The sequence below is a fragment of the Mesocricetus auratus genome, unplaced genomic scaffold (assembly GCF_017639785.1).
Source record: "Mesocricetus auratus isolate SY011 unplaced genomic scaffold, BCM_Maur_2.0 Super-Scaffold_100041, whole genome shotgun sequence".
Classification (NCBI taxonomy): Eukaryota; Metazoa; Chordata; class Mammalia; order Rodentia; family Cricetidae; genus Mesocricetus; species Mesocricetus auratus.
In genome coordinates, this window is record NW_024429218.1 from 8406097 (window position 1) to 8432474 (window position 26378).

The window sequence follows — 26378 nt, forward strand, 5'->3', positions numbered from 1 at the left end:
CCCTGCAAATTGCAGGGGTGCATTACAGAGTGTAATCACACCCTCCTCCTCTACCTGTCTTCCTGGTCAGTCACTGAGTGGGGTGGAGACAGTGTGGAACCCTGGACATCATCACCATGAACCATTCATTCACAGGGCTTTTACCCTAGCAGTAGCTGCAGCCTGTGGCAGGCCAGCAGTTTGAGCCCACTCCTGAGTGAGGGCATCATGTTATTTTAATCACACTTAGTAGTTGATTTCAAAAAGTATAAATTCAAAAAAAATCTAAGAGAATTCGTCATTTCAAAATCAGAGTTGGGCGTGAGGGGTGTGTGATAGGGAGCTCCTGAATACCAACTTAATGAGAAAAGGAATATCCCGTTCCCCATTTCTTTTTCCTTTTCCAAAACTAGGGAACGCTATGTGAGAGGAGAAAATACTACAGTGAACCTTGTACGGTGGCTGGAGCTGCCACAGGACCTGGCCTGTTTAAAAGGAAAGTTCTTAGAATGTGTGGCCCCTGGGCAGCAATTACCCAGTCCTTATCGCGGTTGCTCTCTCCCAGGATGTGCCTGAATTCCAGACCAAGGGTCTTTTGACCCTGGCCTGCCTGCTTCTCTTCTGCTTGCGCTCCCCCGAGGTAGCATAATCAGGCTTCCTGTTTCCAAAGGGTGGAGAACTGAAGGAGGCTAGTTCTCTACACAGGTAGGGAGGGGGGATCGTGAAGAGTGCATTCAGACCTTCGACTTAGACTTAACACAGCCAGTGTCAACAAGAGACATCTTAGTTTCCTGGCTGTGGCCCAAATTAACTTACTTGATTCAGAGCCTGTGAATGAAAGCCCAGGGGCTAATGACTAGCCGAAGCCCCCACAGTGCCTGAGCTGTGTGGACCACATCCACACACAGGATCTGGGATCTCAGCGCACTCGAGACTTGCATGTGCTGCAAATGTGGTCAGTGGAAATGAACTCTCAATTCAGCTTGGCAGCACGTGACTTCCTATTTCTGAAAGGTACTTCCAAGAGACTTCCTCTGTGAAGCCGGCCGAGAACCAGGAGATTTCCTTCGGCGGCGAGTAGACAAAAGTTTATTTCGGCTCTGGACAGAAGTTTTGCCCTAAGAGATCGAGTGAGGTGTTTTTCTTTCTCCTTCTGCTGTTGCCAGCTTGCAAGGATCTCGTGGCTCCTGTCTGTGATCGGAAGCTGAACACAGCAGTGCAGATCTCAGTAATCCACCCTGTGGAGCAGACCCCGACGAGGTACTCCAGCACGGAAATTGTGGAGGTGAGCCTGGCGTGGGTTTCTCCCAGCCTCTGTCTCTGCCGGTCTCTCTCTCTCTTGGTGCATGCTCGCTGCTGTCTGTGAGCAGTGTGCATGCTGCTCTCTCCTCCCCCTACCTCTCCCTCCCTCCCCCCTCCCTCTCCCTCCCTCCTGCCCCTCTGAGCAGCTGACATAAGTTAACTGTGATCTATGGCCCTGCTGCTGCTTTCATCTGTCATTAAGGAACACAGATCTGAGGTTTCTTTCGAAACTCATGCAGAATAAGCACATGGGAAAAAAAATTGATTTTCCATTGAAAAGTTTTAGCTTTCTTCCACCACAAAAAACTTTCCACTGTGAATTCCCAGAAAACAGAATATTTGTCTATATATCTGTGTGTCTCTATGTATATGAGCTACTGTCTATATTGATTTTAAATAAAATGGAATGAACACATTTAATGACAGAAAAAGTTTAAAGCACTCACAGAGTTTAAAGTAGGTAAAGGGGTTTTTGCTCTAAACTTTTTCCTCTGCCCAGTCCAGTCCAATAGCAAACTCTCACAGAACTGTGTTTTCTAAAGAAAGGTAGGCGGTTACCTTGATTAGCTGTAAAGTTTCTGGGCAAAGGGTGTAAATATTACTCATGGGATGAGGGATTTCCTATTTACGTTTATGGTTGCTAACGCAGTGTTCAACACGTATCGGGGAAATTTGTTCCTGGGCTGGCTCTGATTCAGCAGGACAAATGCTTGCCTTCAGATGTTTTTTGTTTTCCCACCGCGTTTCACGACCTTAGTGAGTGAGATACTTACTTGAACAACTGGGGCTCCAAAGAGTGTGCCTGCTCTCAGCTCCCGCAGCTTCTTTGTTTTTCTTAGACTTGTGTGCCCTGCTGTTCAGGATGAGGAGCTTCTCTGTACTAACATAGGCAGTCCGCTCTAGCGTTGGCTGGCTTAGCTCACCGTTTGCTTTGAAGCAGTGGGTGGAACCAGTGATTCAGACTGAGCTAGAGTCACTTCTATTATGGGAATGACCTAAATCCTGTGTGTAGCCCTGTGTCTGTTCCCTCTCGCAGCCCTGAATCTGCCCTTTGGAGACTTCAGGGTCTAATGCTCCTATAATGAATAGTTAGCAATAGTTGAACTAAAAGTAGCTTCCTCATAGAAAGACAGCTTAACGAATATTGTAAAGTCCTTTTCTTAAATGAAAACACCAGGTATTATTATAGCTTAGTTATTTTTTAAACACTGTCAAATTTTAAAGTAACTTGGTTTTGTCCTTATGATTTTGTTACACTACCCTCATTATTCTATCATAAAAAGTACATATTCTGAAATTTATTGTAATAACTATAAAAGTAATTTATGTTGACTTTTATATAGAATATGCAGTCTTCTTTGTTGTTTTATTCACTGCCTGTCTCCAAATGTGTCAGACATGGTGCTAAGAAAAGAGCATTTTATCTTTTGAAAAATAAAAGAATAAGTGAGTCAGTTAATGAATATCATACCTTCAGAAGCTTTATTAGACCAATGGCTTTCTGACTTTTCTTGGGGGGGCAGGTTTTGAGATAGGGTTTCTCTGTGGCTTTGGAGGCTGTCCTGGAACTAGCTCTTGTAGACCAGGCTGGCCTCAAACTCACAGAGATCCGTGGCTTCCTGAATTATTAAATATTTTCAAATATATTTGGTTGTGCATGTGTGTCTAAAATGTGATGTTAGACACCAGCTTTCGAAGACACGGAAATGTTTTGGGAGCCATATTCCAAGCAATAATTTCTTTTCCCCAATCCATCATGTTTAGAGTTCTTCTCATTAACTCTCAAGGTAGTTTGGGGAATTGAAAAAAATCACTGTTAAGTATCTAATAACAATCACACAATCATAGAGATAGGTTTCTATTGAAGCAGAGTACAAAAAAAAACATTTTTAAAAGGATAGCATCATGATCTCCCAATGGTTTGAGAAAAAAAACCTTCATTTAGTTTGGTGAAGTGTATTTTAGATCATTTGTCTAAATGATAAATATATATGTGATATATATATATATTTAAATGGACTGTCGGCTTGTCCTAAAGTTATTTTCTGATTACAATTTTCGAAAACAAGGTGCTTTTCAAGAGTCCTTAGCCACTTAAAAACTGCAAGTTCGCCTCCTCAGTAGCCCTCAGTACAATGGGGCCCTGGGCTCATGGCCCACAAGCAACACTTGGCTCTTCAGAGCTCTCTTTTAATAGAGCTATTTCCTAGAAAAGCAGACAGAGACACACTCTCTGTGTTCTCATTTGTCCCTGCAAGCTGCCTGCCACAGTCGCTGCCTTATTGAATCCTAGCTATCTGCTTATACTCTTTCAGGGAACAAAAGACCCACTGTTCTTGACGGGTGTCACATTCCCATCTGAGTACCCCATCTATGAAGAGACTAGAATAAAACTGACAGTCTATGATGTCAAGGATAAGTCTCACGACACTGTAAGTACTTGAACGTCTTTCTCTGGGAATAGAGAGTGGGATTTATACTTTGCCAAGCTGTTGGACTTCAGACGCTACCAGTATTTTTAAAGAGGGCTGTTTGTACTGCACTTATGTTTGTCTTGTGGTTGTACTTTGCTGTGTGTTGTTCAAACTCATTTGGCTTGTTACTAGCATGGCAATTAGCTAGGAGCAAAAGTTTGCTGAAGAGACCTATCTCTTTTCTAAGAAGGCTGATTTGATCTCCGAGCTTATATTTTGCTGTAACTTTAAGCTGACTGGATAATATTTTGGGGGTGAAGACAAATGGAAGAGATTAAATAATAGTTCAAATGCTTTAGATGTTGTAATTATTAAAAACTGGAGATTGGCAGTACTCCATTCCCACTATTTATCTTTTTATACTGTGCCTAGAGTAACTATTTTTCCTGATGTTTTTACTGTCCTGCATAGGGTTGGTAGAAAAACTTGGCTGAGGCTTTAATTTGCCCCTTTACATTCAAGAACTTGCAAAGTGTCAATGGTCTCTTCTCCAAGCTTCCTATTTAATTTGATTTTCTTGTCAAATGAGTCCTCTCTCCTGGTTAGGCACATAGGTGTCCTGGCACTGTTCATGGAGATATTTTTTATAACTTCTGGACAGGTCTTGCTGCTGCTGGGAGACACTGAAAAAGGGGCAGCCAAGCCTTCCCGCAAGCATCTCGCTAGTGTGAAGGTGTATGTGCCTTCAAGGCATTAGAATGAAGCATGAGGCAAGGGAGAGTTTTGATGGCAGTTAGACCAGAAAGTTCCAAGAGAGGCCTGAAGAACCACACAGGGGGAAGTGTAGTCCTGACACTGACTTACTTAGACATTTTTTGTTTTGATCATAATAACTCTATATGATGTAGGAAGAAGGAACCCATACAGCCAGTCCTTAATAGGGGAAAAATATTTAGATACATTAAACCAGGAGCATTCATTTCTCATAAATTGTGGAATAAATGCCCAACTAAATGTAAGCATATTCATGGGATAAAAGTAGTCATGTCAATCTTCTATAGTCATTAAGGAAGAGAGTTGTATGGCCAGGCTTCTGGATTTATTTCACCTACCAACTCTGTGACTAAGAGAACTTATTTTCTATATCTGTTTCTCTTAATTGTTTACCATGAGATATTGCTATAAGGAACAAAATGAGTAAATGTATGTAAACTGTTTAGGGTTCAGCATATACAGAGACATGAGCAATTACCAATTACTTCTATATAGCCATCATTTTGCTTCATAGTTCCTCATGAGAGGTAAAAGCCAAATAAAAGTCTAGTGAACAAAATCATTGTCTGTATTTAGTAACTTTTTTCCTTTTCTAAAAAAACTATTTTACTGATTGAAATAGAATTCTAATTCAATTGTTGCTTATGGGTATATGGTGTCAGGGCTGACCACTCTGTATTGGATGGCGTGTAAGGGGTCATCCCTGGGAGAAGCTAATTCTCTTTCTCTCAGAAGTCATTAGTAGCCTATAGTCCTTTATCTAGGGGCAAGATCCTCTGAAACTTCCACCCCCATGTCATCCTTTCCATTACCACTTTCAGGCCTGTTTCACAGCCAACTTCCTCGTCTTCGGGATCCTACAATCTTCCCTTCCTTTCTCCTGCATTGTTTGTATTCTAAAACAGAGGCAAGAATTTAGGAACCTGTTTACTTTCTATTTTCTCCGGAGTTGGGATTTTTCATTTTTCCTTTCTTGATTTTGGGAATAACACAAGAAACAGAAGGCCGTTGGGGGATGTAAACGAGGCCTGGTGGATTATGCACCAAGTCCCCCACTTCTTTCCCTTCCCCACACACTTCTGTGAGATAAGAGAAAGAAACAGAAGAATCAAGGAATGAGGAGTGAGAGGAGAGCCAGTTGTTGTCGATGGTGGGTGGTCATGATGCAGCTGTGCTGAGAAACAATGAGCTGAGGTGGTGATGGAGGACGAGGTCGGAACGCCGGAACCATTGGATTCATGCTGTATCACCTACATAGATAAAGCAAATCCTCCAGAAGTGTCCAAGTGCAAACACGAAGGACGGAGACTGTGAGCAGGGTAGAGTTTCAGGAATATTATATTTCAGAAACTAAGAGTTGTTCCCAAAGAGTTATGTTTGCTACAGTGTGAGAAATGTCAGAGATTTGTTGGCTACTTTTGTTGTCTTGATGATGAAACACCACATGGAAGCAACTTGAGGGAAGAAAGGTTTACTCTGGTTCATTGTTTAGGCATCCTGTCCATCGGGCCAGGGAAGCCTGAGCCATAGCAGCCACATGGTCCAGGGTGCAGGAATCTACAACACGGCTCTTTATATCTTGACAGATCAGAAGAGAGAGGGGTGGAGGAGAATTGAAGTAGGAGTTGGTTATCACCCCCAAAGACCTACTCCTACACTCCTAATGTCCTAAGTCTGCCAGCTGGGGAACATGTCCAAAATGTTTCATAATCTCCAATGGCAATGGCACTAGCTGGAGGGTATTCACATACATGAACCTGGGGCACATATTTCACATTGAAACTTTAACGTGTTATTACCACCCAATATGTTTTAATCTGCTACAATCCCCTTCCCTTAAAGTGTACCCATTTATTAATCCTCCACAGGTAAACTGTTTACTCATCAGTGATACTTTCTGTTTGCCTTGATTCTGGAAATTCATTCTGGATTCCCTTAAGGACTTTTTTCCTTGACTGGCCATGTTCTCATGTTAGGGTATGGGCAAGTTGGAAACTCTAGCTGTAGAATAAAATGTTGGAAATTGGAGCACACTTAAGAGATGCAACTGGTTGTCATTCAACAAACACTGTTAACTAAAGCACAACCTGTTCCTTCAAACAGCCAGGAAAGGTAGTCCTATTGGTGGAAGCATAAATAGAAACACAGTTCATTAATATGCTAATAGTCCCCAGCGATACAGACAACCTTGCATCTCTTTGGGGTGGGGAGAGGAAGTAGGTGGGTTAAAATACAATTTACAAGTGCTTAACAACCTGAGTGCCTTAGATCATAATACTTCTAAACCAAAAGGAATGAAAGTGAATTTGTGAATGTTTTGGAAGATTGATGATACTTTAAATTATTTTAACTATTCTATTTCAGCAAGCCTTTAATCATATTAGACCCAGAATAATCAGGTCTTCTTGGTTAAAATGGGTGAGTCCTCCAGTGGGCTGAGGCCAATGACTTGGTTGTTGGTGTCTTCCTATGGACTTTATCAGTGTTCTAAGCTAACCAGTCAGATAAATGTGACACCTCATTACTTCATGCTGACTTGCAGATGTGCTTGTGTTAGATGTCTTTAGAGAGAAAAGGTGATATTTCCTCTGTGTTTGCAATGCACTTAACACACTGTTACCTAGATGTTCTTATGTTCTTCTAAACAACTGGACCCAAGATTGATGGTTTCAGTGACTTCAACAGAAATGCAATTAATCTTTGTAACAAATGAGAAGAGTCTAACTGTTGTTGCTTTATAACGACCCTTCCCTCCTCATCCTTCACAGTCCCCAGCACGGTGGCGCTGTCCTCTGGGACAAACAGATGGATAGTGTTGGGCTGCTGGTTGAGGAGGAAGACAGGATGTGTCAAGGTCATTACTAAGACTTTGTAAGATCTTGGTTCTTCCCTCATTATGGAAAACAATATATGTATTAGTTTGTTTGTTTGTTTTGTTTTCAGAATAGGCTATTCTAATATCCTGCTGCTTGGAAGGGATTTAAAGTCTGAAACAGAAGTGCATAGTTTAGGAGAAGAGAGGTATAAAATCTCCCTGCACCTGAAATTTAAACAAATGTATTTTTCAGGATGCTATCTACAATATTCAGCCTTAGGGACAAGTAGGGAATTGGAGTCTTCCATATTACCGTAAAAAGTTCTGAGCAAGGACAAACTTGTGGCAAAGAATATCAGTATCAAAATTTGTTTCCCCTCTTTCTTATGAACTTGGGATGTTGGAAGGTACTGGATGAAGTTCCTTTAGCGCTGTTGGGGATGGCAACCCAATCAGCCAGTGTTTGATAAGGTCAGAGCATTGCCTTTGCCTGTAGCTGAAATGTGAGTTTCTGCCCTATTTTACACAAGTGTCCATTGATCTCCCTCCTTTTGCTCTGTGGGTAAACAATTCTTTGCTCTATCCACCACTGAATTAGCTCATATCATGGAATCTGGCATATAGTAGTCACTGGACAATCCTGGGTTAGGAGATGGAGCCTACCCCACTACCAAAACTGCCAGTGACTGCGCTGACTTCCCACTAAAGCCTAGCAGAACACCAACTGCATCAACCGGTGCCTGGAAATTTATTGCTTCCTGTGTTCTCTGCCCCAGGTTGATTAGCATTAGTACAGATTAGCCCCTAGACAAAAGAATCTGGTTTTCTTTGTCTGCTATTTCTGCGTTGGCCCTTTTGGAACATTTGGTCTATGTAGTTAAGACACAGATTATGTTATCAGAGAGAGTCATGATGTGGTGGGGGACAGAAGGCAGCTGAGACTATGCCCTCTAAAACTCTGTTGCTCCATGCATGCCTGCTTTCATTGTCACAGCAGTACTTTAAGTGTGCTGTCATTGTGCTCACTCTGCTGGTGTTTGGAGAATGCCAGGCCATGTTAGAAACCCTTCATCTCTCCAAGATCAGCTACAGCGCTGTGACACATGCATGGTTGCTAAGCTGTCTTTCACTTTCACTCCCATGGTATATTTCCACTTCAATCGACATAGTAAGAACACTCTTGTAATAGAGCTTAAAGGTTTATTATTTTAAAAAAATCAGTGTTCACAGACCAGAAAATCTATAACCAAAGTTTTAAGTATATATATATTGTATAATGGAGTCCCTAGCAACCATTCATACCATTCATAAAGGAAAATAAAAAATAGTGGTCAAGACTATTTTTGAAATTTCTATGTTTATGGCCAAACTCCTTTTTTTCCCCTTTGACCTTGTTTTCTGTTAGTTTTGTGTTCCTTGTGGGCCCTTCAACCTGCCCCTTCTCTCAGCTTTGGTCTTTGGTAAGGCATAATATGCAATGGGACTAGAGACCCACACAGAAGGGATTCGCAGTCTTCCAAGTTTGCTACTCTTTCTAAATGAGTTTGCCTCCCATGTGCCTGATGAAAACTGGTGTACTTTTAGAAATGGGGTGCTTGTTTTACATTACTGTATACTTTACATGTAATAGCATGGTTATAGATAAAGTTATGAGTTTATTAGCTATGTATGACCATGTGACTTCTGTCCAAGTTATGGTGGAAACTATTTCACTTATTTCAGAAAGTTCCCTTTTGCCTTTATGCAGCTGGCTGATAACCCATATAAATTCAGATAACCGCTGTCTCATATAGTTATTATATTTAATCATAAATTCACGTGATTGAAACAATATGGTGTGTTTCATGTAGTGAGTAATGACTTTTGCCCGACGTAATATTTAGATTTATTCATTTGCTGTGTGAATCAATATCCCATCTTTCTTTTTCCTTGCTAAATTGCATGCTGTTGTGACAGGCTACAATTTGTTTATTCATCATTTTATTAATGGACATTTAGATTCCTCCTAGTATATGTCAAGAATGAATGAAACATCAGAGATCTGCACATGTATTCTCTTGCATATATACCAAGGCGTGTAATTGTTAGATGATAGGGCAGATTCATCTTTAACACCTTTCCTAACACAATCCAACTATGTCTCACGCCATACTTGCTCCTTGCTTCCTGATACTGCTGGTCCTTTCATTTAGCAGGATTTCATGAAATGCATTTTCTGATGTCTGATGATGCTTAAATCTTTATGCTTCTGAAGCTTGCAAGCCTTTTGCCCATTTTTCAAAGTTTGCTTTGGTCATTGTTTCTGAGTGCTCTTTGTATATTGTGAACACACACGCTTTCATTGGATAGATGTATTGCAAGTCTTTTTCAGCACGTGGCTTAATAGTTGCCTGAGGATGTGCTTAAAAATTTTAAACAGAGATTATTATTCTTCTAGTTCATAGTTAGTGTTTCGTTTTATAATTGAAAAAAAAAAAGATCACTAAAGACATCCCTTTTAACTAGACTTTGTGCATACCATGGCAGCTTAAGCTGTAGTCTCAATTTGTACACAATCTCTAGAAGCTATCCTGAAAAACTGAGACTTTATGCCCGGGAATTAGTAGGTCCTTAACCACTCCATCACTGGCCTCTGCATCATAGTTTGTCTCCCGGCTCTGAGAGCTTGCCAGCTTTAAACTCCTCGTTCAATAGGGTCAGCAATGTTTGTCCATAAGCTATGGACATATTTCACTTGCTATAATTTTCCTCAGGGTTCATTCATGTTGTCTCCTAGTGTGAACTTTCCTGTTCTCTCAAGGCTAAATAATGTTCTGTCACTTTGTCTTCATCCATTCTCTTAGAAATGCCGCTGTTTCTTCCTGTTCTCTATGACGGATAGCGCCACAATGACACAGATGAGCTGGTAACTCTTGGAAATCCCGATTTCAATGAACTGGTGTAAACAAATACAGTTTCTGTGTCATATTCATGTTTTCTATGTCTTGCGGAAGAGTCTAGAAAGTGTCTAGTAATCCATAGATTTCTTTTCACTCATGTTGGATGTTATCCTGAGTATTCTGAAAGGATTTTCACAATACTTCTCAGTGCCACACGAGGTGACAGTCTTTTGTGCCCGTTTACAAGCTAACCTTTCCACACCTCTGCATTCCCACCTCAGTCTCTGTCCCTGTCTCTGTGGTGTTTGTGTCAAGTACATCCTGCTTTAGGTTGCTTCGTGACTACTCTCTGGTGCCTCTCTTATTCCTGTTCTCTCTGTGGCTCCTCCTCACACACATTGCTCTTTCTGCATCATCTTCTTAAGGGCTTTGTGGCTTCTTTTTTCTTTGTAGCTTCTTTTTCTACCTTTGTGTCTGTTTTTGAACTTCTACAAAAGAAGAAAGGAGGTTTGTTGATGTCCTGTCCTTTTCCACCATACGATGATGCTGCCTGCATAGATAAGGCTGACCCTTTAGAGTGTCACAGAACACCACGTTTGCTACAGAACTGACAACAAAATATGTGAGCCCTGCTACTATAAAACCAGCAGAGGAAAGGTACAATGCCTGGAATTACTTTACTGTGCCTCATTTAGGTAAGGCGAGGCAGCTTCCCAGCATGTTCTCAAAAGGGGATCAGCTTTATCGCCGTGGGTCTCTTGAGGAGAGAAGCACTGTATAGACTGCGTCTGCCAGTGCCCTACCTCCTTTCCGCACTCAGAGACGGCTGCCATTTCAGCTGTTCTCTCTTGTCTTCCATTGAGTAGTAAGCACTTTTTATTGTTTTGTTTAATCATTATGGAAGAGTATTGAGAAGGCCGAGGGTGCTGCATGAGTCTCAGAGATGGAGCCTGTCCTGCCAGTCATCAGAGTGACAGTCAGGCATATGTTGAGTTTGAAGAGAGCCTACTCGGGATTTTAGAAATATTTCCGATCTCTCATCTCAAGGAATTAGGATGGCAGTGGTGAGCTTTGAGCTAGAACTACATGTTCCTTACTGTTTCATTTCTTTTTTCTTTTGGGGGGTTAATGATGCCTAAGGTCACACAGGGTCATAGCATGTAATACAAACACTCTATCACTGAACTACATCCCTTGGTATGAGTTATGCTTTCAAACAATCACTGGTTACTGCACTTTTCTAAAAATCACTGGTACATAAACAGCATCATGGCAAATATGCAAGGAAAAATACAGTAGTTCCCAGGTATATTTGGTGAATTATAGTTAAATTGAATGCCAAAACCTAAAGAATGTTTATAAACTTATCACCAAATTTCAATTAAAATATAGGCATAAAATTACAAATTGACTAGTATATACTATGGTTGATCTGTGTAAAAAAGCATATGCCTGAACCAAGTGAAGTTATCTTAGAAAAGCTAGTGTCACCTCTTCAGTCAATTTGACCCATGATGTTAATAACTGAAAAAAAAAGTTTGCTGCAAACAAGACATTTAATAGTATGTCTTTGCTAAAAAAGATACATGGGTAATAAGAACATAATAAAATATTTACCAATAAGGTCTAATACATCTTTTATGTAATTAAATAGGTAAATCCACTCAGTATTTACTCAGTATTACTATAGTTAACATTATTAAGCATTTCCTGAAGGGTATGAGCAATGGAAAAATTCTTTATATGTATGAGGGCAGGGGCAAACCCTTTCCTATGAATCTGATAGAAATTTCAAGAAACTTCAAAATATTTTACTAAATAAGGAACAATATTATTATTTGGTAAGTTGAATAGAATTGGTTGTTGCAAACTGTCTTAGATACTATTCTATTGCTGTGAAGAAACATCATACCCAAGGAAATTCTGATAAAAGAAGTCATCTAATGGGGACTTACAGTTTTAGAGCATTAGTCCACAATCATCATGGTGGGAAACAGACTTGGATGGACTTTTGAAATCTCCAAGCCTACCCCCAGTGATACATCTCCTTCAATAGGGCCATGCCTCCCAATCTTTCCCAAACAATTACACTCCCTGGTGACCAAGCATTCAAACATGTGAGTCTATGGAACTGTTCTCATTCAAACCACCACTTGGACATTTGTAAACTAGTAGCTTCTTCTTGAATGGCATTAGTTAGTCAAAATGGTGTATCTCATGGGGGAATATTCAATACAATCTTCATAAATGGAAGAATATGACTTTGTCTAAACAGGAAAGCAAATAGAAGTTGTCTAAGTTCAAGTTATAAACAGAGTGTAGTTTTTAAAGAATTCTTAAAAGTTCCTTTTATGGAAAGGGGTATAAGTCTATAGGGGGAAATCACTGTCTAAGAATAGTCAATGATGGTTTTAAACATAAAGATAACACTTACCTGCTCAGGTATCAAAGCATGACATAAAGGGATTACAGTTGAATCTGTTTGGTGTCCCAGAAGTATACAAACAGAGAAGTGAGGCCTATTAGATCTGGAAGCTGACTACAGGCCACATGATAATTTAATATGGCTAAGACAGCTTCAACTCTGCAAGTAAATGATGGAGGATTTCACCCAATAAGTTGATACAGTATTCATCTGAAAGAAAATCATGTAGTTACCATGTTTCATTGAGAAATGTATTTCAATAGGTTGGGTACAGAAGTCTGGGGCAAGGGAAATTTTCTGAATACATATATGGCTACTCATGACTTGATGGTAATCTAAGATTTTTATATGGGGCTATATGACATAAAAAGGGAGATAGAGATAGATATGGAAAATTATTGCAATTTGAAGCTATGAGCTTAATTTCTCTTATATGAAAATTACTATGTGATAAATGTAGTAAAAATTGGGCAAAGAATTAAAGAGACAATGTTCAGAGAAATACATTAGAAATATTCCCTTGTTCTTTGTAGAAACACAAACTTAGAAATATGACAATTGTTTTATAAGACTGAAACGTGTTAAAGACTGTCTTTGGCAGGGCTGCAACAAAAATGTATCCTTATAAAATGCCTATGGAATATGTTTCTCATCTTTAAAAGTCACCTATGGGATCTCTTAAAATAAGAAGTACATGTACACTTTCCTTGTTATCAACCCTACAGAATCAAAATACCAACACTTAAGAACAAACTCAAATGCTCTTCACGCAAATGCTGCAATGAGTCTAGCTCGTTGTAGCCATAGGGGAAATGTGTGTAAGTTGAAGTACAGCCACTGAACAGGACATCATGATGTTGTTGTGAAAGAAGGACTGAATGCCTGTGTTAGAGCTGTAAAAGGGCAATCACCAGAAAGACCATCTGGCATCAGGATCGTGCAAAATCGATTAAAATCCCCATTTAAATATTAATATTATTCCGTGAGGCAGACTCTAAAGTAGCACAGGGCTGGCCTTAAGTTTCCTATCTAGCAAACGCTAGCCTCTCGCTCCTGATACCAACATCACCACTTACACACACACACACACACACACACACACACACACACACACAGACGAGAGGGCCCACTGTGAACAAGTGACACCTGGGAGCTTGGCAGCAGGTGTGGGCCTAGGAAGATATGAGGACATGCTGTCAGCAACTGTCCACATGCAATAAAACCTGTCACTGAAATCACCCCAAGGCAGGTCAGAATAGAAAAGGACAAAAATGGCAGCCACCCTGACATGTATGAAGACTTCCTGAACTAAGTAGGAGGAAGTTCACCTGGGTTGTCGGCCATCACGAAGTCTTCTTAGGTGAGCAGAGTCGGTAAACCATAATTCATTCATGATTCAGAGTGGACCTTACATCACCTGCCTGTGAATTAAACCATCTGATGCCTGACCAGCCCGTGACCTCTGTAAGTGAAACTGGAGCCTTAGACAGACAGGGCTTGCTGTCTTTCCATATTATTTTCCTCTACTCTGGACGTTTGGCCCTGCTCCTCTTAGCTTCAAGCTTTCTTCAGCTGTTGATATTTGCCCGGTAGATTAGCCCTTATTGTTTGCCTGGCCATCAGTGGTGTGTCTGTCTACACTGCAGCCCCTGGGGCACAGCTGTCTCTGTGGACGGCTGCTTGGTAAGTTCTCTGTTTGATGGTGGTGAAGCCAATGTGGGCAGTCGGGACATGTGTCGTGTATTAGATTCCTACTAGTGCTTCACTTTTGCAAGACTGAAGTGTGATGCATTGCCAAAATATTTCTTCTGTTTCAAAAGGAGCAGCAGTTAGTTATTCAAAAAGCTTCCACTGCTCTGGCTACGAATAGCTTTTAATTACTGCAAGTTTATATACACAGCACAGTAGGAACAAAAGGAAAGTCTAAAGAAACACAGGCTTCTCTTGGAGTCATTTGAATGGAATAATTACAACCAGGTTAGGTTCAATTGAAGCAAGAATTTGTTTCTCAATGACTGGGGAAGTCATGCTGCATCAACAGAAGGTGATGGCCCATGCTGACGAGAGTGAGGGGCTTCTGTTTCCACATCACTTTGTTCTCGTCTTGTCATGGCCTTGGCTGTTCCAGTGACACACAGTAACTCAGGCTGTCTTTGAAGGTGTGCTCATTTAGGAGGGCTGGCAGTGGTTTCATGAACCACATCCTAAGGAATTCAGTGTGTGAGTATTCAGCGACGCTAGTCTTGTGTACTAACTTTGGGCATAGTTTTGAGCTCTGATGAAGACTTGCTTTTGGAAGGTGCCACAGAGATTTATTTGACTAGATATCTGACTTATTATCTTTTATGTCGTGTTGATTTTTTTAATTGTCAGTTGAGTGTTTTTGAAGAAATTTTGTATCCAACCATAACATCACACCATTTCTGCTTAGAATTTGAGGAAATTGTTTAAGCCGGTACACACTTGCTTGCCATTCTCAGATTTTAGCTGAGAGGGGGCAGAATGTAGAGGGCTGCTTTCTTAGGCCTCAGACCAACAAAGGACCTAAGGCCTTGTCTCAGAAACCGCATTGAGTTGCGGTTCGTGCATACACACAAATTTAAGTATGAATCTGTACGTCAATATTCATGAGTGTGTGTACATGTGATATGTATGTATGTATGTGTTTATGTGTGGGAGGGGGGTTAAATTTTACATTCAAGGCTCACGTTCATTTGTAGCTGAAAAAAGGCCAAGATACACTTGGAAATGTTACTCAGAGAATAGCAATGTTTTTGTCTGTCCACAAAGAACCTTCCCGGCCAATGCAGCCCACAGGCAGAGCATAACTTTGGATGTCACATCAATGCCTCCCTCTGCTGCTATTGTCAACATACGCAGGGTTGCACAGCTGCTTCTCCATGCAACCTAAGAAGGTAGCAGAGAAAAGATGATATCAAATTCGAATTGGGTGATTATGTTAAGAAGCATTTTGAAACTCCACCAGGGGTTACAAGAACAAAGGTCTGAACAGCACGGAGAGATAGTGGATACATAGCAGACAGCTGTACCAAGAACATGCCATAGTTGGGGTCAAGGATACACCTCTTTGTCCCACTCATAGATTCCTTTACAACCAGAAAGACATCTTGAGAGTTGACTTTAGGCTCAGATCTGCTATATACTGTTTGGGTTAGGGAATCTCAGCATCTACTGTTCTGAGGTGGAGACTTCAATACCTGCTCTGCCAATGACTGGAAAATGGAAAACTCCTGCGAAGTTGCTCTAGAAAATCGGTATGTAAGGGGGATGCCAACATTAGCCACATCTGCTACATGTTTTGTACTCAGAGGCTCATTTTCCAGTGACCTTGTATGTGTCTAATAGAAGACGTAAAGGTTCCAGACACTGTAAGTTTGACAGTCTTTGCTGTGGACCTTTCAGACTGATAGTTCATCTGTGCTCTTGTGATCTCTGGCTGGTAGAGGTCTGTGAGAGGCTCCGGGGCTGGGTCACTTTGACACATGTGAAGAGCAGTGAACAAAACCCCATTTTTCTATTAGAAGAACACCGCTCTGATACTCTGCCTTCCGATGCTGTGACAATCATTTCCCGAGTCTCTTCATTTCCGGAAGGGAGGGAAGCTGTAAAGAGTGAAGTCTGCGCAGCCATGCCCACATGTTCCACTGTAGCCAAGCCATCTTGATTCTGTGTTCTCATGTCTGTCCCATTAGAATGGGCAATATGTCTGTATCTGTCTCCTGAAATGACTTGTGAGAAAGAATGAGAGTCAAAAATAAACCCTTCTTATACATGCTGTGCTGACAAGAAAGTCACCCTGTCCCTGTTTCTATCCCAGTCACAGTCCAGTTTGATATTTGAGATGTCATTCATATGGCACCAAATCTAAGGTCTCTGTGGGATTCTTTGACCTTGGACATGGCAGAAAGTAAAATCAGCGAGAAAACAATTGTCTATACTTCATGTGGGGCTTCCTCTACTTTATAAATGTTAGAAAGGGGAAGAAAAGATTATCTGAATGGTTCTTCTGTAGCTCCTTCTCCTGAAATTCATGAATGACTAACTAGATTATGTTATTGGAAGCAGCATCTGAGAACATTACCATCTCCCAAATATGCATGAAGTCTGCCCCTCCCCTTCCACAGTTCTGCAGACTAACCAGTTAGACTCCCAGAAACATCAAAGGTCAGTAAAAGAGAGCAAAAGTGCCATATTAATTACACATTGGACAGTGTACAAGCAATGGTAGTTTATGAGTGGTAGATTAAAGGGGAAGGTAAATTATTTTACAGCCATGTACTTATTTCACCCTTAATTCTGTTTGGAGCTTAACAAAAAATAAAGATCAAATAACTGACATAGAACATGACAGATTAGAAATAATTTGTATTTACAATATCACATTTGGTTCCCATGGTATCCCTATTATTTCACTACATAGATAGATCTGGAAACCAATTTTAATTTGCTCAAGGTTATAGTTAATTGTGATCAGAGTTCGAATCTGAAGGTGAACTCACTGAACAGTAAGTGTCTTAGAAACAGGGTAAAAGTATACCTAATACTATTGTTCCTTTCACTTTGAAGAAGACTTTCAATTTGTTCACTGCTGAAGATAACCTATGTAGTCAGGTTCTGCCTCTATGTTGAGCCTCCTGAAGAATGATAGGGGTCTCAGTATTTGAAGACTGTAGATGTTTGTTCTAATACCTTGGACAATGCTAGAGTCTCTAGAAGCCAGTTGATCTGAGTTCATATGCTTAACGCCCTGGTTTCCATTGTGATAAACCTATGTTATGTCACTGTGTAATAGGGACAGCAATGACAACTTAGTATCATTGGTGCCCACCCATGGTTTGTTGAGTGACAGAGACAAGGCTTAGGTGTAGATGAGCTAAGTGACATCTGAGAGAATCTCAGATGTGTTGTGAAGTGACATTTGAATCTCAGATGTGTTGTGAAGTGATCAGAATCTTATCCCAGGAAGCTGATACCAGGATAAACTCAGGAAAGTGTGAAACAAGAGCTCCATATTCAGTACCACTTCCTCAAAGGGACTTCCTAGAGGCTGTATTTACTGCATTGGGGTTTAGTCGTATCACACTTTATAAGTTCCTTTAACTATTATTCTATATAAAATGCTGCTGCGCTTTAATTATAAAGATGCCACAAGTATATGGCTCCTTTCTATCATACTGATTTTCATTATGATTAATTTGGTACAGATGGAAAGTCTGAGTAGGAAAATCTAAACAGTCATTTGGAAGTAGAAACAGGGAATGAACAGACTTGCCTTGTTTTCTAGGAACAGTTGTCTAACAGGTGCGTAAGTGATTAGGGCTACACCCGCCACCCCTGTCCCACTCCCTGCCTCCCCCACTTCCAAGCAAAGGTCCCATGTGGCCTCTGATGATGTTGTTTCAGCTGTGTGTGATGATGATACCATCAGAGGCTGACGATCCTCTAATCTCCTTGATCTCTAGTCCTCCTTTCCTCCCCCTGCATGGCGTAAGACAGATGCTGCACTTCTAGGGCATTGTGTTTAGTTATCTAATCTACGGAGTCACAAAGAAAGGGTTTCACCCACCCCACTTTTTTAGAGAATACAGACTCTCCCCCACCCCTTTCTTTAATCTCATTGGCCAGGACTGTGTCCTATGTGTCTGTTCTTGCCCTTTGTACCAGGATGTGTGAAAAAAGAGGCAAGCTGGGATCATTTTTGGATGAAATAACAGTGTGTTTGAAATAAAAGATAAGGGATACAGGCTTACAGAAGTGACCATGAAAAATGAAAGAGTTTTCAAAAAAGGAAAATTAAGAAAATAATCCAAATATAGAATAGAGCCTTAGACCATGCTGCCATATTGGGACTTAGGCTCTGTTACAAAACAGAAAGACAGAAGTAGCCCAGGTGGAAACCAAAGAGAGTTTGGGGATGGAGAGAAAGGGACAGACTGCCAGATCAACAGAGATACTAGGAAGATGAAAAACATTGGATTTAGTGATTTGGTGCCACTGACCTCTTGGAAAATCCTTAGCTAAAGAGTAACTGAGATCATACTGTCTCATCCAGGCTTGACTTGAGGGTATGTGCCTAGCCTAGGCTTATTGCATCTTGTTATGCCATGTTTTGTTGCTATCCCCTGCTCTTTTTGGAAGGGAAACAGAGAAGGATGTGGGGGAGAGGACCGGTGGCCGGGAAAGCTGGGAGGAGTGGAGGTACAATAATAATAATAATAATAATAATGAGGAGAGGGAAGAGAGATCAAAGCTGAATCTCAAACAGAACTGAAGGGACTGTGTACAAGTGAGGGTGTGGAAACACTGTCATCTTAGCCTCTGTTGATCACATCTACCTACGTCTTGTGGCCCCCGAGCAACTTGGGCCCAGTTCCTGTAAATCATGGAGTAGTGAGCAATAGGATTCTGGAAGACAGATCTCTAAATAAATGTTTTAGACAAATTACCCAAGTTTTACTTAGTAGATACTACTTTTGCAAACTTTCTTATGCAACATTATTTATGCTTCAATTTCTTCTTTGGATCAACTTACCAAGAAAAATATCATAGTATCCCTACCTTGGGTCTAGACCATTTGAATACCAAGTGGGAAAATTGTTTTCCATGATGCCTTTGGAAATTGGGGCCTTCACTGAAGGCAAGAGGAGACCTGTGCTGTCTAGTTATCTCTTACTACTTACAGCATGATCAAGAAAAAATTCCTGGCTAGTTTGACAAAAACAAGGCTACCAAGTAAACATGGTTTTAAAAAATGGTATTGATGCCGGGCGGTGGTGGCGCACGCCTTTAATCCCAGCACTCGGGAGGCAGAGGCAGGTGGATCTCTGTGAGTTCGAGGCCGGGCTGGACTGAAAGCCTCCAAAACAATACAGAGAAATCCTGTCTCGAAAAAAAAATGCTATTGAAGAATATGAAAGAAATGGCATTCAGACCTGGGATAGGTGCTGTTCCCTTAAACCAGCTCAGCCACACTGCAGTATGGAAGGCTTCCCATTGTATTACAAATCAACTGCTTTATTTACTGTCTTTGAAAATGTTTACTTAGGTGAGAATCCTTGGTAAATCCAGAGCATGCACAAGGGTTAATGTTAAAGCAAAAGTGCACCATTGCTTCGAATAAAGGTCTAACATTATTGGTAAGTTTGTGCACTGGGTTTACATCCAGGTTCTGTAAACTTGGGCCAGTTGCTTAATGTGTCTGGATTTCTATTTACAAATGAAGGACAGTCAGGGTAATTGTGTGGAGACAGAGTTAGATCACCGCAAAACTGTGTGACACTGTGTGCCTGATGGACAGTCACTGCTGCTGTTCCCCGAGGCCTTCATATTCTATAATTAAAACAATTATTACATTTGCTTATTTAAATGGGGCAGGACAAGTATTCAGTGGCACACGTAGACATCAGAGGACAACTTGCAAGGCCTGGTTTTCTCCTGCCATCATGTAATTCCAGGCTAAACAAAAGCCATCAAGCTGGCAGCAAGTGTCTTCACCTCTGAGCCATCTCACTAGCGTCTCATTCTGTAATCTGTATTTGTACCTTCATTCTGCAATTCACGTCGGAACAGTTTTTGTTTCCCTTTGTTTTAACAATAACCAGAGAAAACATCTTATTCAGAAATACCACCAAAGCAGGATTTTCCTGAACTACTTTTCACCTGGCATCCTTCTTTTCATGTATTATGATTTTTTTTTATTGTGGTTCTCACTGTCTTTACCAAGCTGGTTTGAAACTCTCCAGTTTGAGTAAGTATACCTCCAACTTCAACTTCAGCCTCACAGGTAACTAGTAGCTGGAACTGTAGGCATTTGCTACCAAGGACAGCTATTTATATTTTAAGCATGAATCACCCTCATAGTCACCATTTAGTAGCAAACTTTTCATACACTGTGTTCTTTCACATGTCGACTGAACAGAGGCATGATGGGATATCAAGCCATCTGGTGTCCTCCAGCATGTTTGTTTGGCTCACTTAACCTCTATAACATCCCAGGAAGGACAGAGACACCTTTGGCTCATCCTCATTTTTCTGAGGCGGAGGAAGGCAAATAAATAATCTGTCCCTGCATCACGGAGCTAGCTAAGGTATGAACATTCACTCAACTCCAGAGCGTGTACCCTTGACTCTTATACACCAATATGACAGTAAGCACCAAGCAAAATCAAATTCACTGTACATATATCTGTTGATTTTTACTTATATATTTTAAATCAAATTCACTGTACATATATCTGTTGATTTTTACTTATATATTTTAAATCAAATTCACTGTACATATATCTGTTGATTTTTACTTATATATTTTAAATCAAATTCACTGTACATATATCTGTTGATTTTTACTTATATATTTTAAATCAAATTCACTGTACATATATCTGTTGATTTTTACTTATATATTTTAAATCAAATTCACTGTACATATATCTGTTGATTTTTACTTATATATTTTAAATCAAATTCACTGTACATATATCTGTTGATTTTTACTTATATATTTTAAATCAAATTCACTGTACATATATCTGTTGATTTTTACTTATATATTTTAAATCAAATTCACTGTACATATATCTGTTGATTTTTACTTATATATTTTAAATCAAATTCACTGTACATATATCTGTTGATTTTTACTTATATATTTTAAGCCTCGATGGCAACAACTCCAATCATTTCACAAAAATAAGCTTTCCTCTAAGTATTTGAGATTTACTATCTCAGGTTTTCAAAACCTTAAAGATCAAAAGTCGCTAATTCTAATCATCTTCTCACCGTTGGCTCTAAGAAAGGGCACCCAATGTGTTAGACAGAGGAGCAAAAATGGAGGTTGTGACACGAGGCTCTTCAGCCGGTTTTTTTTTCGGCTATGCCACACCACACAGAGTCAGACTTTCAAAATAGTGCTGGTGAGAGCCAGCAGCTATTAGGAACAGAGCCCTATTCTGGCAAAGAAAAGAGATGACTCAGTGTAAAACTGTTTCTAGTTCATGTCCAGATGCCCTTACGCGTGTGTACACCTGCCTTTGTTTATTTGGTAGGCAGAGCAGGAGCTCAGCTCTTGGTTCAGAGTGTGAAAAGCTGAGTAAGCAATGGGGCCATTCTGTGCAGTGGCATCAAGAAGGATGGGCAGTGAACAGACCAGGGCTGTTGCTTGTGGCCCAACACGGAGCTCACCAGTTCTCCCTGGAGAGGGAGAACTCCTGAGCACCATGGGCAGTTCTCACCAGCCTCACTCTGTATTCTTGAACAGCCTCTCCTTCTTAGGCATACATTCTCAGCAGAGGCCAGAAACCACACTGGGAATGCCATTAGAACTTAGTGAAGTAGGCCTGCCTGGCAATCACTCCTCTCGCATATTCCCTCTCTTAAACGTTTCTGTGGCAGGCCGGGCGGTGGTGGTGCATGCCTTTAATCCCAGGACTCGGGAGGCAGAGGCAGGCAGATCTCTGTGAGTTCGAGGCTGGGTTGGACCGATAGCCTCCAAAACAATACAGAGAAACCCTGTCTCATAAAAACCAAAAAAAAAAAAAAAAAGTTTCTGTGGCAGAACCAATGGCAGGTCCTATTCTCTTTCTAGTTTTTTAAGTGCATAGAATTCTGCTGTGTAGATCTTAAGATCTGGAGGAGTCACTGAGACTGAACTACTTATTATCAGCTCCCTTTGTTTTAAATGAAGGTTTTAGACTTCTACACAAACTGCATTGGGACTAAGGGCGCTGGCCACTGTGCCGTAGGATGGGCATGTTGGGGTAGGGTTTCAAAGCAAGTGCTGTACAATGTTCCAGACTGGGAGCTATCATAGAGACAGACACTGAGGCTTAATAAATATCCTTGAGTATTGGTTGAATGTCTGCATTCATAACCCTTTCACTACCTAAACACTGCCATTGTTTAAGCTACTATCACCTGCCTCTTTGATGTATCAGAGAGTTCAGTCCTAAGTTTCTTAGACATGTGCCTTAAAAGACCAGCAGGAGCCTATGTGATCCAGATCTAAGGTTTTTTTTTTTGTTCTGGAAATAACTGTCAGGGACATTTTCCTTGTTGGGGGAAGATTCATCAATTATTTGAGAAGAATTGTGAGCAGGAACAATAAAGATGAAATGAACACAAAGCAAAACAGAGTGCTTTTAGGTACCAGGATCTAGTGGTGGCCAACATGGCTGACTGCAGATGGGTGTGTGGGCAACTTCTGTGTCTGCTTTCTTTTTCCCTTTTGCTTTTCACTTCTTTGACTTTCCCTCACTTATCCAATTCTCCCGACCCCCTTCTCATCTTCTGTCATCCCTCCTCCTCCTCCCCCCTGATTTTCCTCCTCTTCCTCTTCTGTCATCATTGCTTTTGGAGATGTGTTCAGGAGATCTCCCCTAGCCCACAGCCTCTTTCTACATGCAGCACCTGCTGCAGCCTCTGTGCCCCTGTGGAGAGGCACCCCATCTTTCGGCCATTGTTTTCTCTGTTGCTATACCATTTGCACAAAACGCATCTTAGTCATTCCCATGGAGTAGCTTGAAAATTATGTTTCTTGTGCACAGTCCTAGCTGGAGGGCATGCCTGCACAGCACTTTTGTGTTTTCCTGCTCTGTAGCATCAATATAATATCCTACACATCATGTGTCTTTTGAGAGACTAAAGAGTTGGCTCAATTGATTTTTTTTCTTGGTAAACAGTGATATTCTATACAGATTTCAGTTGTTACACATATTAATTGGGGGGAAGACACCATGGTGGTGTGAATAGGAATGGTCCCCACACGCTCATGTGCTTGAATGCTTGGTCCATAGGGAACGGCACTATTAAAAGGCATGGCCTTGCTAGAGGAGATGTGTCACTGTGTAGGTGGGATTTGAGATCTCATATGCTCAAGCTATGCCCAGTGTGGGAGACAGTTCATTTTCTTATGCCTGTGAATTAGGATGTAGAACTCTCAGCTAACCTCTCCAGCACCATGTTTGCCTGCCTTGATGATAATGCACTAAACCTCTGAAACCCTAAGCCAGCCCCAATTAATTTTTTCCTTTATAAAGGTTGCCATGGCCATAGTGTCTCTTCACAGCAATAGAAACCCTAACTAAAACACTATTGTTAATATTTCATTACCAGAGGACTAAGAATGATATGAGCAAAAGTACATACTGAATGATAGAAATGAGAAATTATTGCTTTGTGTTCACATTTTAAAAATTATCTGTTGGTTTGTATTGTATTTTTTAGCTGTTAAATAGAATAGCACATATTTCTTTTGTTTGGTGTGATGCTTTGATGTGTCCACCTATTGTAGACTATGGAAATGACAGATTTTAACTCAATATTTGAAAACTAGAAGAAGAAAGTCATTATTTGACATGAAACCATTTATTATAACTTTATTTGATGCAATGAGTTAGAAGACACATATAAGAGAATAATAATCTGTGTTCATCACAATAATAAAGGGATTGATTTTGTTTTAGAGAGTTGTCTTAGATTTGTAGACAATTTCTATTGTTTAATCCCAGAGACTTTACTAACTACATAAGCCATGTATAACTCATGCTAGCCAAAAGTAAGCTTTCAAATTTGTATCTTAGTACAGATAGGTTGGAAGTACAACACTTAGTAGACCATTTATTTATTCTCTTACAAAGCCTAACAGGTAACACTTTCAACTCTCCTTTTTTAGTGGCATTAGCCAAAAATTAAATTCATAAGAGAAAGCATAATCTTTCTATCTCTGAGAACAAACTAGGACTTGTTCATATTTACAAACTATACTCGCAGGCTGAGGTAGTTCAACTTATTGTAGCAGCAGAGTCATAGTCATAGGGCACACTCTCAGCTTTAAGTGTAGCACCCCTAATAGGACTCATTATGACTGATGACTTATATGGTAATTTTTGGTACAATAGCAGATGATGTTAATGCAATTCCTGGCATCAAGCAAAATGTAGCTTTGAGTCCTGGCTCCAGAGTTCTGATTCTGCGACCTAGGGCCAATTCAACATCTCCTTTGAAGTGAGGGCAGTGATAAGATTCTCCTTATCTACTGCAATTATTAAATAATAAATAGTCACACAGAGCCCTGGGCAACTTCCTGACATGCCAGTGACTCTACACATGTTTCTGTCTTTATTACTGTTGTCTAACATCTGATGACATCTAGTAGGTAAAAATTAGGCCAGAAAGTTAGGGGCATTTTCAAGTCACTACTCCTAGTTCCATATCCTGGTTCACTCCTGAGGTCAAATAAGATACCCTTTAATTACAGATGTGTGCATGCACACATGCACACACACACAATACATGCACACACACACACACACACACACACACACACAAACCCCTCATTTGTATGTCTACATATACAGTTCAAAATGGATGGTAGACAGAAACATTAGAAGCATTCCAAATATTGATGATAATTTCTTCATACAAAAGTAATGAATGGGATTTGTGGAAGAGAAGGGTGGAGACTTTGGTAAAAAATAATTGTGCACAGAAATATCTTTGGGAATTCTGGAAGAAAACTCGAGGGAGGTTATTAGTTATTCAATTGGCATTTTTTCTTCCAAGTTGAAACATGTATATATTTCTGAAAATTGTTATAATTGTAACAAGTTTGTTTCAAAATTTATTTCATATCCTCTTCATTTATACCTCTGCATCCATTTGGATTTATATTGGGAATTCCAAGTAGTAGTTTATCAATGCTGTCCAGAAAACAGAGCTTTGAATGACAGCCTCCCACATTCCAGGAATGCTACACAGATTGAGCGCACTAACTACCAACAGGTGTATGGATAAACGCCGTGATCAAAGACAACTTAAGAAGGAAAGAGTTTATTTCAGTTTCCAGCTTATAGTCCATCATGAAGGAAGTCTGGGTAAGAACTCAAGGCGGGAATTGAAGCAAAGACCATGGAAGAATTCTGCTTATTGACTTGTTTCTCATGCTTCCTTCAGCTGCTCTTTTATAAGCACCAGGTCTACCTCTCCAGGAGTGGTATCACCCATAGTGATCTTGGACCTTGCATGTCAATTACTAATCAAGAAAATGCCTGGTAGGCTTGCCTCCAGGCCAATATGATATAAGTATTTTATCAGTTGAGGCTACTGCTTCTTAAATGACCTTAGATTGTATCGTGTCAATAAAAAAGTTACCAGAATAGCAGCTAATTAAATAAAGAGTTTCTTCCAAGCTTAATCCCTTACACAACTTGAAGTGGATGTTTATTTCCTTTTTAGCATTTTATTTTTATTTTCAGTTTTATGTGTGTGTTTATGTCTGACTACAGATATATAAACATGGGTGCAGTGCCCAGCGAAGTGTTGTTGGCTGCCCTGGAGGTGGGTTTACTGGAAGTTGTAAATGACCTGATGTAGGAACTGAACTTGGGTCCCCTGAAAGAGCAATGTACACTCTTATCTACTGAACCATCTCTCTAGTCCCGTATTAATTGTTTCTAAGTGTGATTCATAGTGTCTCTTGTAGCTGAAAATTGCTGACTTATTTATAACATGTATACAATTGTGGTGAGCCACTTATCAGACCTTTTTAGTGATAACAATGTCCAACACCCATAACCCAGTACCTAGGAGACTAAGCAGGGGAAACATGAGCCTGGGGACACTAAGCACAAGATTTGTCTTTAAGTTTTTTTTTATTTTAATCTTGCATTTCTTTGATGTTTTTATTTAAATTCAATGACCAGGGCCTGGAGTGGTGACTCAGTGATGAAGAGTACTGGCTGATCATCTAAAGGACCCAGGTCAATTTCTAGCAT

At 40.4% G+C, this 26378-nt stretch overlaps 1 protein-coding gene across 5 annotated transcripts in view; it reads left to right on the plus strand.

Annotated features, from left to right (window-relative positions):
* Inpp4b (inositol polyphosphate-4-phosphatase type II B) overlaps window positions 1-26378 on the plus strand; it is a 748592-nt gene that overhangs the window by 401626 nt on the left and 320588 nt on the right. For all 5 annotated transcript variants that reach the window (XM_040734799.1, XM_040734801.1, XM_040734796.1 and 2 more), the window contains exons 6-7: window positions 1146-1264; window positions 3597-3713. In XM_040734799.1, the coding sequence (XP_040590733.1) occupies window positions 1146-1264; window positions 3597-3713 (236 nt within the window). The remainder of the gene's footprint in view (window positions 1-1145; window positions 1265-3596; window positions 3714-26378) is intronic.